The sequence below is a fragment of the Tympanuchus pallidicinctus genome, unplaced genomic scaffold, assembly GCF_026119805.1.
Source record: "Tympanuchus pallidicinctus isolate F22 unplaced genomic scaffold, pur_lepc_1.0 scaffold11, whole genome shotgun sequence".
In the NCBI taxonomy this organism is placed as follows: Eukaryota; Metazoa; Chordata; class Aves; order Galliformes; family Phasianidae; genus Tympanuchus; species Tympanuchus pallidicinctus.
Genome location: NW_026294627.1, coordinates 19,428,668 through 19,444,795, shown reverse-complemented (window position 1 = coordinate 19,444,795; position 16,128 = coordinate 19,428,668). Strand labels below are relative to the sequence as shown.

At 38.9% G+C, this 16,128-nt stretch overlaps 1 protein-coding gene across 2 annotated transcripts in view; it reads right to left on the bottom strand.

Moving 5' to 3' along the window:
* Positions 1 to 16,128, bottom strand: part of BRCA2 (BRCA2 DNA repair associated) — a 37,291-nt gene that overhangs the window by 1,443 nt on the left and 19,720 nt on the right. For both annotated transcript variants that reach the window (XM_052671112.1, XM_052671111.1), the window contains exons 13-26: positions 14,647 to 14,716; positions 13,857 to 14,275; positions 13,254 to 13,444; positions 12,501 to 12,688; positions 9,331 to 9,501; positions 8,682 to 9,033; positions 7,819 to 7,974; positions 5,601 to 5,745; positions 3,671 to 3,792; positions 2,646 to 2,847; positions 2,299 to 2,465; positions 2,086 to 2,221; positions 1,613 to 1,869; positions 767 to 919 (exon numbers count right to left, since the gene is read on the bottom strand). In XM_052671112.1, coding sequence (XP_052527072.1) covers positions 767 to 919; positions 1,613 to 1,869; positions 2,086 to 2,221; positions 2,299 to 2,465; positions 2,646 to 2,847; positions 3,671 to 3,792; positions 5,601 to 5,745; positions 7,819 to 7,974; positions 8,682 to 9,033; positions 9,331 to 9,501; positions 12,501 to 12,688; positions 13,254 to 13,444; positions 13,857 to 14,275; positions 14,647 to 14,716 — 2,729 coding nt within the window. The remainder of the gene's footprint in view (positions 1 to 766; positions 920 to 1,612; positions 1,870 to 2,085; positions 2,222 to 2,298; positions 2,466 to 2,645; positions 2,848 to 3,670; positions 3,793 to 5,600; positions 5,746 to 7,818; positions 7,975 to 8,681; positions 9,034 to 9,330; positions 9,502 to 12,500; positions 12,689 to 13,253; positions 13,445 to 13,856; positions 14,276 to 14,646; positions 14,717 to 16,128) is intronic.

The window sequence follows — 16,128 nt, the reverse complement described above, 5'->3', positions numbered from 1 at the left end:
CGAGGAACAACCTGTCTCCAGCAGCCTTAAAAGAAGCTTAGTGTTTTACTCAGTTTTTGGTAGTGCTGCTGTGAAATGCAGACATTTGCAAAGTGATACTTCTTCCCTCTCAAGTCTATGAAATACCTACATCTATAGAGATATCTAGAAGAAAAGTCCTCTGAACAAGGGCACACATGGAAGAAAGATTTACAGATGAAGTATTTTCCTCCCAGTGATGTCACAGACTCACAGAATCAGTGAGGTTGGAAAAGACCTCTAAGATCATCCATTCCAGTCGCCCACCGACACCAACATTTCCCACTAAACCACGTCCATCAGTACAACATCTAAATGTTTCTTGAACACCTCCACAGATGGTGACTCTACCACCTCCCTGGGCAGCCTGTTCCAGTGCCTGACCACTCACTTGGAGATATGTCAGATAATCTTCACAATAGGACCGAGGAAGCAATAAACCATCCACAGGGAAAGGAGGATTCATTTTCCTCATGTAGAATTCAGAGTGTTTAAAATATGCTGTTGAAACACAGGCCATGAAGGGTATTTTCCACGTACTGCCTGTAGGAAGTCTAGTCTAGGGATTTCTTTTTGAGTAACAGTCCCAACCCACACAAGGGTTTCATTGCATCTGATCTGCTTGCATTGCTCTGAAGAGACCCTGTGGGGTGGTCTGAAAGTAGAGACCATCAGTAAAAAAAACCTGCTTATATCCTTAGTGTATGTCATAGCAGTATAAAACCAAGACTAATTACAAGTAGCTTACCGAACTTTTATCCTCTGCATAAAGGCCTGAGTTGCAGGAAGGAGAAAAGCATTCCAAACCACATCTTTTAGGTAAAATGGGTGTAAGTGAGCAATTTCTCTGAAGCAAATTTGTCAATTTCCTTTCTGCATCAGAGCAAAAGGAGTCCACATTCTATAAAGCAGAACATATTACAGTGCATAACAGCTGTTTCTACGATTATCTGAGTATTCCATGCTCACATACTAAATAGTCAGGCTTTGTTTTCTTGCTGTGCTCCCACCAGAAGTTTACTGTACATCCAGTCAACAACTAAGAAGTCTGCTGCACTTTCCATGGAAAAAAATACACCTTCCTTTTACTGTTTGCAAGAAAAATATGTATGTAAAATTCTCTGTGCAATAAAGTGAGAATGCATGACCAAGATGATCTTTTTAGCACAGCTAAATTTGAAATTAAGAATAAATAAAATCAACAGTTCTTTGGTTGATACTGAATGCGTTCAACTAAGCAAGACAGTAAATTTGAACTGTAAAAAGGCAAGAGTCCAACAGTCCATGACAGATTCCTTGTGGACAAGTGAAATGGGTTTGCTGGCCAGAGGATTCTGCAGCACATGCTTAAGGCAGTGGTGTTGAGCTGGGGCGGGGAGAGGGGAAATGAAACCAGTTAAGATATCCAATAGGTGATACAGAGAGTCCTCCAGGCAAAGTGCATTAACATCTTACTCCATCTCCAACAAAATCCCCCCTAATTCAACACGATGTGCACTACTTAAGTTTTATTAGTACCGACAGACTTCCTGGTGACAAACGTAACACCGCAATAGCTAGAATTAATCATTCAACTAAAAATCTGAAGGCTTACCTCTATCATCCCTCGCAGTTCATTAAACTTCTCTTGAAGATGGTTTTCCTTTGGGCTGGCTGAGAATGAAGAAAGATCTCCAGCCACTAGCACAGGTATTTCTGATCTGAATTCAGATTGCCACTGAAGGTTGCTTGCAGCAACGAACGAACAGCGGACAACGATATCTTCGATAGCAAAGTGCCTGAGATCTGCCCAGATCTTTACTGCCACAAGATTATAGCTTTCATCAGATAAATAAACCATGTTAGGGAATCCTGAAAGTAAGAAAAAATTAGAATTAAGTTCTGAGCAAATAATGAAGACATTATTTTCTTTAGGAAAACAATTACCTGCCTGCATATTAGGGTGATGGGTTACCTGACCTGGTTTTAACAGAATTGAGATGCAGGTATAACACCAAGATAATTTTGATTATTTCAATAAAGAATCTAGTGCTTATTCAGTGATAACGTGCTTGGTCCACAACATACCTGTTCTGCTAACAGATATTACAACTCCAACTACATCAACTTCGGCACACGGTGGCTGATAAGAAGGATCCAACAAACTGGTGAATTTTAGAGCCTTTCTTGGAAAGAAAATCTGCAGCAGCATCTTCTGCGAGACCTGAAATAAACCCTCATACTGTTACACAGACTGCAGTGCTTCCTGATGATACATCTTTATGCAACTAAAGCACTTACTGATAGTTGTAGATACTGAGTTTTCTTTGTTGCTGATAACTGTACGTTAGTTGAGTCTGATCTTCCTTTGGACTGTGATGTTGACAGCTGGTAGATTCTGTACCGACTGCCTTCCTTCAGCAGTGAACACACATCTAGCAGTGGACGCCAGATACTCAGGATCACTCCTAATAATGCCAGATTCGGATTTAGGTGTGCAATATTAATATAAAGGCTTTTAAACAAAACTGGAAACTGCAACATGCAAGCTGGAACACTTGAAGTTTCAAGTCTGCCTGTTATGTTGGCCAGTTTCCTGTACAGATAAATTATAAATAAAGCTTATTTATAATTTTCCAAGTACTAACCTCTATGTTTTTCTTGCTTTCTATAGTCTACTACAAGTAATTTCCATACAGCAGACACATCTCTTTTGGAACAACCATGTTTTTCCTGTTCTGCAGACTCTACAGCCTTCTTGAATTCTTCCTGTATCCGAGTTTGTTTTTTATCGTTCATCAGCTGCTTGTGAGCATTCAGAGCTTTTAACTGATCCTCACTGAGATACCCCTGTAACCAAGAGAAAATGTATTGTCTTTTTTTTTTTTAAATACAAGAAAATCCAACTGATACACTACTAGGACTTTAAATGCTGTATTGTTAACACAACTGAGGTCACCAATCTTGACTGGTACTTGGCTGACTGTCTTTGCATTACATTATATACTGTTGTTATGTAGTAATTAGTGAGAATTATGTTTTTGCTTAAAACATAAGTGAATTATTTCATACAACAGGCATGTCTGCCTGCTTAATAACAAATAAGACATTTTGCAAAGAATTTCTGTACGAAGAAGAGTCACAGCAGGCTGCTATCTCTGAGCTAACACAGTGAATTTCTGCTGAAATCACTGGGAGTGTTACTGTTCTGACCAACCCTCCATGATCCAGGTACCGTCACCACAGATATGCGTAACATTTTATCAAATTAAGTCACAGCTTTATATAATGGCTTTTTGACAGTCAAGGATTTTGACGTGCAGAAGTGTGCATTTAATTTTTAACAGCTAGGAAGGACTACACACCCACAAATATTTAATAAAGGTATAAAAAACACATATTGTCCTTTCAATATATCAAGAGAAAATAGTTTCTCTTTTACAATCTAAGACATTATTCATCTATTTTAACTAGACTTCATTAAAATATTTTTCAATTTTTAACTAAATCTTCATTTACTTAGCAATAAGCGTACTGTAGAAAATTTCAGAAGGTGACAAAAAGAAAGAGTAATTTAGTGGTTGATTTTAGCAGGAGATACTAAGTATATAAAGATATATAGGAAATGATTCCACAAGTATTTCAAAATTAGCCAGGTATGCTGTACAGTTACCTCCATATAACTGGGATCTGGTGCATTCTGAATTGCTTCATAAAGTTCTGCACCATCTTGCAAATTATGGATTTGCTGCCTGGTGACTACGCGCGATCTTGGTGCTCTTCTGCAGTTTCTCTCTGTTGAAAAAAATCTGTTACATGAGTACAACAACCAGCATACTTCAAAAGCAAAGGAAAATTATGTAGGAAGCATGATAGTATGTAGGCATTGCTAGAATAAAACCACAAAATGCTTTCATATATGGACAGATAGATTGACTGACTTTGAGCAAGCTGGTCTAGAGCAAGGTGTCCCTGCCTATGGCAGAGCGGGTGGAACTAGACGATCTTAGAGGTCTCTTTCAACCCAAATCACTATGATTCTATGATTCTGTGTGAGCTAAAAGCCAAGTTATCTTCTTTATATTAACTATTACTGTCTCCATTAATTGTGATTCATCTTTGACGATTTCCTTCAGTACAGTAGACTCATAGAATCATAGAACTGTGCGATCTAAATCTAGCGTGGCCTCACTAGTTCTGGGTAAAAGGAAAGATGACATCCATTGGCCAGCACTCCTCTGGTAGCCTTTATTTGCCAACAGGGCACATTGCTGGCTCACGTTCAATTTGATGCCTGCCAGGACCCCAGGGCCTTTTATGCACATCTGGTAAAGGCACGCTGTCCCATCATCCATCATCTAGATCAACAATAATGATGTTAAATTGGACTGTACTCAGTGTTGACCCCTGGGGTCAACAACTACATGACTAGTTAACTGTCCTCCAGCTAGACTTCATGTCACTCATCCCTGCTCTCTGGGCCTGGCTACTGCATATTGTCTGCTCACCTCTAATGCTTCATCAGTTTACCTAGAAGGATCTTAATAGAAATAGTATCAAAAGCCTTCCTGAAATCAAGGCAGACAATATCTATTGCTCCCTGCTTCTCTACTAGTAAAGCCAGTTATTTCATCATAGAAGGTTATCAGGTTGGTCAGTCGTGACTACCTACTGGTGAATCCCTGCTGATTATTCCCTATTGCTTTCTTGCCCTTGGCTGGAAATGGTTTCCAAATCAGTTCCTCCAAAACCTCAGGGATCACAGTCAGGTTGACTGGCGTGCAGTTAGTTGTCTGAGTATTCCTTTCCATCCTTCTTGAAGATTGGAGACATTTGCTTTCCTCCAGCCTTCAGACACCTCTCCCAATCACCACAGTAACATCAATCAGCTCTCCCAACACTTGTGAGCGTTCCATGGGGGCCTGTGGACCCTTGGGTTAGTATTCTCTAACCAAACCTCTTTCACCAAAGGTACATCTTCCTTTATCCAATCCTTTCCCTGTCCTCCATAGTGTGGAGTACCTTAAGGCTTGTGTTGCTAGGTAAGACTAAGGCAATAAAGGCATTTATACCTCAGGCTTTTTCATGCCCTGTTTCACCAGGACATCTGTCCCATTTACTAACGCCACTGACCTCAGTATCTCTCCACAGTCCCACAGAATTTGTGAGAAAAATTGCTCAGTGCTCAGTCTTGGTGTTCAGCCGACTGAGATACACCCCTAGTAGAACCCACCTCTAGGCAAAACATTAACACTGCTGGCTTTTTGAAGAAAGTGCAGTTATGAATTCTACAATCTTGTACCATTTTCGAAATGTTATCTCAATGCTAATTTCTTTTAGTAGCTTGGTGACCAGTAAGTTCACAAAGAGTCTCCTAGGCAGTTGCAAAGTCGGGAAAAAAACATGTAAGTGACTTTGTAAGACATAGGAAGTATAAAAAGAACAGCAAACCATGCAACACACAGACAACCTCTGCAGAAACCAAACCCCAACCACCATTTCTCTATCACCAGAAGTTTTTGCAATTTTCTTGAAACTCATCTGCAAACGTCCAAAATGTTTATGTGTTCTTAATATATATTCTGAAATAATGACTGCTTTACCTTCATGCTTTTCAAATTCTGCTTGAATTTGTGCAAACAGAGCTTCCAGTTTCTTCTGCTGATCCTCTGCATGCTTGGCAGCTTCCCTTTCTTCAGCTCGGCTGTTACGAAACACGTATGAGCCAGCTGATGTCTTTTCCATCCACTGAAATACAAAATTTCCAAAAAAAAAAAAAAAACAAAAACAAACCTTTTTAAAAAATTTTTTTTAACCTAATTTAGGTTTTTTTCAATAATCACTGTTAAGCAAAAAGGGTTTTAGAAGTGAACAAGTTCATAAGTTCTGTTAGTGTAACAAATAGAAAACAAAAAAACCCAATAGCATTGGCTGGTAAATCTTCTCTTAAAGTTATAGAGACTGAACTGAGTTGAAGTCAAACCTGTGTGATTTAACAGCTGAAGAAACCATAGATAATAATAATAGCCATCAGTTATGCAATTTAGAAGATAGCTGAATTCAATCTGTAGATACATTTAGATATAAAGCATACGCAGAGCTCAAAAAATACACCAGAACTGCATTTTACTTGATTTGTGTTTCATCACTGACTGTACTGCTGAAGCATGCCAGATTAGATGCTGCAAAAGAGCTGTGGTACTGTTCTGCAGCCACCCTTAAACATTTTATGCTTGAAGTGGTTCCACAGGATAACAGCTTTCTTCAGCATGCTACCAAAACTCACAGGCTTTAATGCCGTTAGTGCAAGGTTTGAGGAGACAGGCGAGCCAAACACAGGAGGTCACTGCTGGTGAAAATGGTCTCTCTTTGCTTTTCCTCTCACTTGCACTGGCTCTAGTCCTTATCTATCTACCAGATCACATTAGTTTGCTAATTAAACAGCTGTTTGAGGGTGATTTTTTTTTTGTGGGGCTGCTTTTTTTGTTTTTGCCTTCTTACTCCAGATTTTGCGAACTAAACCAGCTGTGGGACAGCAGCCAGGTCAGCTCCAGGGCACACAGAAGCAGCAACAGTATAGCAAGAGTAGGAGAAGGAAGGCTGAAGGACTGATCGTTATGAGATAGCGAACTATTGAAATAGCTGTGTGCCTCATTAACTGCACACCTAATACGTCGTGCGTTATTTAGTCCGACAGCTTTAAGTACAGTTCTTGTGTCAAGGGGTGCAGCAGTCACAAATCAAAAGGAGACAGATAACCCAAATCTTCCTATAATTTGGTATGACTGAGCAAGATTCTCAGTGTTTTAAAAGAAATCTGTATCAGCTTGTCATTCTCTGGAGACAGTGAAAAACAAAGCACCACTTTCCTCCCCAAACTGGAAGCCATTAGCTGTGATAGTGTTAAGAGATTACAGCTGCCTTTCTGGGACCAAAATAAATGTTAGTTCTACCAGAATGTTGTCCATGTCAGTGTTCCAATTACCTCCATTTAAATAATAATTTAAATATCAAGGTAATTATTCAAGCCAAATATTGCTTTATCCTTTACATTATCCTTTGTGGACTTCATTCTACATCCATCAGTAGTGATAAAACATTTCAGAAATCAAACAACATAGAAAATGCTACAGGCATGTATCAGGTGTATCATTCTCTGAGAAAAGATAACAAAATCTGCAAGCTGTATCTCAGCTAACCTGGTAGCATGAAGAGGACTACTTAGCATGAAAAATACAGTTTCTTTTTGCAGTTGGGCAGTTATAAAAAGCAAGTAGTTACCAACTGCTATCCACACAAACTATAAATACGGTCAGATTCTATCTAAAACATCTTCATTCTATTTTATACAATATTCCCATTGTAATGTCAGTAGTATTTCAAACAATAGATCTTACTCAATATAGCCAGCTACATTTAAAAAAGAATCTTACTAATGATTGAACAACATTTAACTTCACTGCAGAGATATGTTAGTAAGAGGAACAAACATATTTCACATATCTACTCAGAGCTAAAACTCCTCATGTTTTTTCCTCCTTTAAAACAAACTCTGCCTTTTATAGATTATACAAAAAAAGTTCAGTAATTTCTGGCTCTTTGAGCTGAACCAGAAGACACTGAGTGAACAGGATACACCACCTGTAAAAAATTAAAAACATTCACACTGCCAGTCAATTCTTCTCCAGCCGCACATGATACAATCTCTTACACTTTTTTGTCTGTCCACATTATGTCACATTTGAGGAATGATAAAGCAACCAGCCATTAGATAACAAATCTAATAGAACCTGTCAGATTCATCAAATACTTGTACCATACCTGAATAGGGTAAGTTCTTTGGATAACCACATCAATGCAGCCCACTGCACCACCCTCACTGTAAAGCGATGACAGAGGCAAAGGAAAAGGCCTGGGGTCCCGATGAAATCCCAGCTTTGTGTACCACCGTGCGCACCGCGTGCTGTTGGCTGCAATCTGAACACATCAAGTGCTGAATGAACTGGCATGGATGGGTCAAAAAGAACTCCAGCTTATGACATTTAAATTAATGGCTATTTTTACACTGACCTCTCTCATTATTACATCTGAACATACTGGATTTTAATTTCAGGACTTCTTTTTGCATTGAACAGCTAATTTTAAACAAGTACTAAAAGTCTCATGAGTTCTAATTATCTAGGAAACGAGCACCTCTGAGAGCACCTCCATTCTCTTATACAAGAGGAGAAGCATTTTTATGCTGCAACTTCAGAGAGCACTTTGATAACCCTCAAACAAGTTAAGTCTTCCCTACCCAAGCCCATCCTCCCACAAGCTGTTTTCACCCTACATTCTCCCTCACCTTACACTTTATTTATGATGGATATTTTCCTCAACCTAATGCTTAACCATACTAGGAAGCTGAAACTGACAAAACATGCAACAAAATTGAACAGAATCTTACATAACTTAAAAGAAAAGTACTTGTATACTACTGATTTTTTGATACTATTAACTTCTCTTCCAACTCTACTGACTAGTATGCATTAACTACCTCGTGTCTTACAAACTGGGTTATTAAAATCCAGACAAAAACTTTTATGTTTACAAAAGCCCATCCAGTTTACAGCATGGCTCAAATGAACAGCATATTGCATCTTTCAGGCATATCCAATCAAGCTGAACTTAGTATTTTGGTTTACCTTTAGCATAAGGGAATCTGGGGCTTCCAGTGGCGTACATCCATTTGGAGAGCCAGTAAGTTCTGCTCCATGCACTATGATCTTCTGACCAACAGCCAGCCTTCTTCTATGTAAGAAAGCTTTGAGGGGTGGATCCAGAAGAGCTCTAATCCCATACCAGCCATCAGTAACTTCAATTATTGCTGCTGCTTTTTCACATTCCGTACTGTTATTACTATTACTAGGAGATACAGCAGCGTTTAGCGATAGGATTTTAGAAATACACAGCACAAGTGTTTTACCTGCTGCATCATCTCTCTCTGTTATTTTTTTGATTGCTGATCTCTTACTTTTATCGATTTCCAAGTCATACCTACAAAAAATGGATTCGTGACACTAACATAGGAAACAAAATCCATCACGTCATTTTCCCATGAAATGAATTGTTGCAAACTATTATTTAATCCACGTGATTAAGTGCCAGTGAAGAAAAACTGAAGTTATCTAAACATTCTCAGGGAACATGCGCTATCACTTCTAATACAGACGATTTCAACAATTCCAACATTGTGATAAATACCAAATGCGACATAGAAACTATAAAATATCATGAGCTACAAAAGCACACAGTCTCAAAACTACAACTCCAGGTATGTTTCTACACACTTACCTATATTTCAACTGCAACAGCACTGTTTCTGGCGTCAAACATCTGTTAGCAAATTTGTGTGGAAAAGACACTTCCATGGCTGCCAGCTTCCATACAATCCACCTATAATGATTGTAAACCCAGGCCTCTGTTATCAGCTTGGGATCCACACCAGGAGTATCGCAGAGAGCCCTGCAGATAAGGAGTTAACAAAGTAATCTGAAGTCCATTGCCAGTTTTGCCTATTTTTCCCTAGCACTGCATTCAGCTTATGCACACAGGTAACATTAACAAAGGAATGTTTATTACAGAGTAAACAAGAAGGTTACATTCCATGGTTTGGCGTGGTTATTGTCTAAATGCTGTTTTGCCCTTAAAAGCTTTGGCAGCATGCATGCATATACACGCATGCATTCTTGAAACAGACCCTGGAGCCTACCAATAGCTCCAGGGGCAGGCCTTCTCTCATTCCTGTATTTATGCTCATAGCACAGAAGGACAGAGGTGTGCTCTACTCTCTTTCAGCCCTGGAATGTCCCTTGCTTGTTTCACTGGATCCCCAACAACACATTTCACTGCTACTGAACTATTTCCTTCTCTCCACGCGATGGCTTAAGCAGAGCTTTATATGGCACTGATTTCAAGCTGTACCACCATGAACTGTGCTAGTTGGCTTGGAAAACTGTCTTTTCCAACTCTGCCAGTCACTAGGAAGTTCATTTCACTGAAGGAGAAGGAATTAGACAAGTCATTCAAATAAGCCATTAAACTGATCAGCACAGTCCAACTAAAAAGCGACTTCCAACCTGCCAGAAAGGCTCAAGATTTTAAGGAATGGTGTTGTGGTTGGATGAGGAAAAGAAGCAATTTAATAGGTGAATATACAGGAAGTTAAGGAGTAGGTATGACTATAAAATTAATTATCAAGGTGGAAGAGATGGGCAGTCTTAAGCTTTAGGAGATACCTTTATCTTCTATAAAGAATGATGCAATTCAGGAATTGAAGACAGAATTCAGCCCAAGGTTAAGATTCTAAATACTTATGACTAAATAAAGGCATGTGGAAGTTGATGGAGATCCAGTTAATATATTTAAAAGAATAAAGAGACTGATTCAACTGAGCAATCAGTGAATATTTATTCTCAACTATATGTTTTAACATACAGCAAACCCAGAAAAGATACAGGAACTGAAGGCAGTGCTTGTGGAACAGCCTCTACTAATTGTTTGCTGCAGGGTCAGATCCACACTGATACCCAGAGAGGCTCTGACATCAAAAATGCCTTAGCTGTTCTGCTGTAAGTGGTACATTGGTGGTTTCTCTGTTCTATTTCTGAAAAAGGAATGTGGGGAAAGCCTTCCATTAGATGGATTAGATGACCTGAGCACAGAACCAGGAGCACCTGTGGAAAGGATAAAGACAAGCTTCCTCTGGAACAAGAAGTTGGACTACTTCAAGTTTTAGTGTATCTAATAATAACTTGTTTTGTGCAAATGCTTTAATGTCTTTCCTATTCACAAGAAAGCAGTGTAAAAATAATTGATTACCTCCAACATGACCAAGCACTGATTGCAAGAACAGTAATCCAGAGCTGGGTGCATTGCTCCCAGAGTTCTACTGCTTCATGACAAAATCTCGCATCTCCTATTAATTAGTGGTATTGCTTGTTGGCCTAAAAATAGCAATTTTCACATGAGAAAAGAACAACCAGAGCACTTTCTAAAATGCATGCAACTCCAGAACATTCATGTGTAGGTGAGCAGTCCTGCGCTAACTGTACACAGACAACCATCCCAGCCGCTGTTTTATCCATCCAGTATAAATGCTTTGGCATATACCTAGCAAGGTATGCCCACCAAACATTCAACACTCATGCCACCACTGGGGAGAAAATGCTGAACTTGGGACTGTATTGCTGGTATCAGAACACTTGCCAAAGGAGGAAGAATCACAAGCCACAAGTTAGGTCAAGTTCTGCATGCTCTGCTGCAAGTGACTATTTCAGCGTGTATGGCTACATGCTTCACAGCTGCCAATGGAACAGCAAGACCATGGCGATGCCACAGGATGCAGAATGGAACTGTAGGTAGATCAGCTTTATCTTATGGCATTTGGAATAACCACAATATGCTTTAAGGACTAAAACTCCAGAACTTGCAGAGCTGATATTAGTAAAGGGACCAAAGTTTTTCAGTGCCTTCACTAATAATCCAGATGACGGCAGCAAGTTTGCAGATGACTGCATTTGGGGGAAGTGATTGATAAGTTGGAGGGCAATGCAGGGATTTGCTATTTAAAGGGACTAGGATGAGCTGGAGAAACAGACTCATGGAGATTTCATGAAATTCACTAAGAGCAAAGTCTTGCATCTGCAGTGGAATAACCCCATGCAACACTAACAGACCAATGCTGACTCTAAGAGACAGCTTTGCAGAAAAAGATCCAGGGTCCCAGTGAACCACATGATGATTGGGAGGCAGCAGGTGTCCTTGCAGTAAAGAAATATGGCCATGTTATGGGCTATTAAGAGTGAAGCCCAAAAGGGAGTGATTCTTTGCCTCTCTTTGGCACTTGATGGACTACACCTGAATGAAGTGACTACACCTGAATGAAGTACTGCACCCAGTTTTGGGTTCACCTGGACAAAGATGCTGATATACTGGAAGAGCAAACCCCCCAAGATTGGAACCCTTGTACACTCACCGGCTGAGCACATGACACACAAGGAAAGGCTAGGAAAGCTGGGTTTGGATTTAAGAGAGAAGTTAGAGACTTTGTTACTGCCTGTAACTGCGTGATCAGAGAATTCACAGAAGGCAGGCATGGACTCTTCTCAGAAGCACATGACAACAGGATGAGAGGCAACAGACAAGTTGGAAGATGCAAAATTCCAATTGCAGATAAAAGGCTTTTTCTAAACCATGAGTATCAGCTGGCATGGGAGATCCAGAGAGGCCGTCACTGAAGGTATTCAAGACTCAGTCAGTCAAGTCCCCGATTAATTAGTCTAATTGAAGAGGCTACATTAGTCTACACAGCAAATTTACAAACCTACAATACCTTTATTTAAACCAGTAAGAGTTGTACTGAAAATGCAGTCAAAATGTAGTGAGTGTTTGACTTCTTCTAGGGGATATGAGTATAACAACTAATGAATCCCATATTTGCCTCAAGTTTTAAGTAATAATACCTGTAAAATTCCTTTTTTCCAGCCTTTCCCTCGTCTGTAGGTATCAGCCATCCTCCATCAGCAAGCTGTATCCCATTTCCTGCTAACAAATACTCCTTACTGAAAAATTCTTCGATGAGAAACTGAAATGATTCTGCATTTGTGCTGTTAACTTGTATGCAATGTTTTGAAACACCGTATGCGTAAAGCTGAAAAAAAAGATGAAAAGGACAAAATAATGACAATACAGTTGAATTCTACTAGGATCTTTTATATGTAATGCTATTTAAAGTCCCCTGAAATACCTCCCTGATCTTGGGAGACCTTTTGTATGACCATTTTATACGCAATCCAAGAAGAATGGAGGAACTCATGCAAATTATTTAGCAGAAAATCACACTGTACTTCAAAAAAACACTGTACCAAAAGGTTTTTGATATTGACTTATCTGAGCTTGAATTTTAACCATGTGTTATCTAAAGACAGCTCTTCCTAGGGATTAGAAGTTGCTAGTAACTATCATTGGTTCATTTTTTTCCTTGTTTGATCTTTCTCTCGTTTGATTCTAACACTACAGAGATGCTTATGATCTGTATTATCTGCAATACCTCTTAGCTGTGGACATGCAGAAGTATTTTAAAACTGTAGCAACTGTTTTAAGAGTTACTGTAAATACTTATCTTAAAACTGAAGATACGCAGTTTTTTTGTTTTCTAGTTTTAAGGAACACACTCCTTCAAAGACATAGTGAAAAGGTATCAGCGACACATATACCTTCTCTGTAGAATGAAAACTGGGTGTTTCTTCTTCTACTGCAGTCTTCAAAGAGATTCTGTTTCTTGCAGATGTTTTAATGATGTAAAGGCTGCCTGGCTGTGGGCTAACATTTTGCCTATATTTCTTTTTAATTCTCATTTCCTGTAGATCTCTAGCACAGTGGAGATTTGCCATCATGTTGCTTGTAACTGCAAAGAAAAGAAATTCATCAAAACCCTCCTACAGTACATATCAAATTAAGAGATGCAGTCATACAAGTAGATTCAGAGAAGCAAGAGAAAGTCAGACAGCTAAAGATATGAACTGTTTCCTCTGAAAAGACTGAATCAACCACTTGCATGGCTGGGCCTACACTTTCACTAGAAAGCAGAATGAATAAAGCTTCTATAAAAGTGAGTGAAGTATATCAAGGCTAGTCTTCAGACTCCTTAGAAAATATTAAGTATATCAAATCAAATATCAGATGAAATATAAACTATTTTAAAACTTGTTACTGAAACACAGTGTGCGAAAACAATTTTTCCGCATTCTTTATAAACTCTGGTTAGCATTCTGATAATTAGCATTCACAACAGGTAAGTGATGGAAATCTGAAAATACCTGAATTGTTATTTTCTGCGTCAGTGACCACAGCATGCAGGATGCAGGACTGGTGATCCTGAGCTTCAGCACTATTTTGTTCAACTGGGATTTGATTTAATTCCCTCTGCTCCGTCACACTGTTTGCGATTGGTGAGTGACATCTCTTGCTGCTGCCTTGTTCAGCTGTAGAATGTGTCAGCTTGGTTTTGAAGGGTGGAACAAAAGTTTTAACAGCTTTGCCTGGCTTGCACAAACTTCTTGTTTCCTCACTCTCCTTGGCCATGGCCTTACGTGGGGTAAAAAGTCCTGAAGCACCACTTGAAGACTGCCGTAGGGCACAGTGCTGAAAAACAGCAGGTATAGATTTAAATCCTTTCGAGTCTTGATCAGGGAGAGTAAGTGTAGGGTTCCTGACTTCTTGGCGTTCCTTAGAAGTCCTGCAGATGAAAACATGATATAGGCTTCAGCATGTTGACAAAGATGCCTGTCAATTTCAACAGTCTTAATTTAGTAATGTAACTGTCAACACCAGATTGATAAAAAGACAAGGTTTTAGCCTTTTAATTTTTTGAAAAATTGAATGCTTAATTTGTTTCTAATAAAAAAAGTGTAAACTTTGCTCCTCATCTCATCAGTGTACTGCACCAACATGTGTTGCATGATCGTTTCACACGTTTATTTTGAAATAAAATTATTAATCTTTAAGAAAACTGGGTTTCAAATTGCTATCGTATGTTATTTTTAAAGTTACAAGGACTTGCAAGAAATTACATTAGAAAAACTCTACAATACATTAAAAGTTTCTCACCCAAAAGGTTGACAAGTTACTGGTTTTAAAGGAACATGGTACATAAATTTTCTTCTGTCTTTGAAAATGCCTGTAAGGTAATTAGAAAAAAAAAGTTAGAAGTGGTACATTGCATGGATGGATATTTACAGCACATTTCTTCTATACTCATGTTACAAACACAGACAGATTGGATTTAAACAGATTTGTTACATTTAGTAATATAAACCCCACAAAGAAAGAAAAAGCAGTTGTCTTCAATATTACTGAATCTGACAAAAAATGAGGTACAGATCTGTCTCATAATCTGACTGCCACTAGAAATAATAGTTCTATTTACCATCTCAGTGACTAGCTTCCTTCAGGATTCGAGCTGTTTTGCTAATATTTGTTTGATATAAGCAATATAATTACCCTGACAAAGCAAAGGATAATACAGGTTGTTACAGACCGGTGGAAGACCTTTAAAAGAGACGCTTAAAAAAAATGGAAGTGAAGGCACAAGAAATCAGGCACTGGAAGACTTCTACAGGCTCTCAAGAAATTTGACTGTGGGTAAAAGCAAGGAAAATAACAGAATTGTCACTAGTCTAGTGACAGGTCCTTGTACATTCTATCATCAATGCAAAATTCACTTCCAAGGCACAAAAGTTAGCAATCGTATGTTGTCCAGTATACCTGATAAATTATGAGGTTAGCCCCACTGATTTTTATTTTATGTTTTTCTTAAAGATTCTTCTCTCTTGAGAAGAGCTGACTGTGGGATATCTTGGGAAAGATGACATTCAACCACATGCCATGTTTTTTGACAAAAAAATTTAAAAAGTATCTTCCCTTGTCAGTTTGTCAGGCAGTAAGTATGAGTGGACAGGTGGTCATTTGAAGAAACTGTAAATGCAGAATTAATTCCAACACATCAGGGGTCACACAGGAAGTTTTATTTCAGGTTCTTGGCAGTGAAAACACAGATTGAAAACCAATTACTAGCTGAAGCTCTCTCTAATTAAGCCTCGGTTGTTCTTCATACTAGTTGCACTCAGATCTAAAAGATAAATCACCATAGTGCTGAACTCCCAAAAGCCCTCATTTGTAAGCGTGCAAGATGTTTTAGCCTCCTGAAATGGAAACGTTTCACATGTATTTGATTCCAGGCAGGCTTCCCATTCAATTTCGAACTCATTTAGCAACTTTAAAAAACATCAGCAACAAAAAAAACCGAACAACTACATTTGCAATAGAAAAGGGCACATCTGCATAGAACTTCTCTTCCAGACTTTCTAAGGATGTGCTTATCTCCCTATTACCAACAGATTTAAATCACGTCAGCCTGGAATTCAAACTCTATTTGTGTTGTGTTTGTGGGATGCCCTTGGGTTTCTAAGAGGAATTTTCAGATGACAAGTCACAGCTACAAGATGCCACACCACATGTTCCTGAAGCCACAAGGCAGGACTGTTCTGGAAATTAGAACTGCTTTCATTTGTTCCACAAGAGTAACACTGT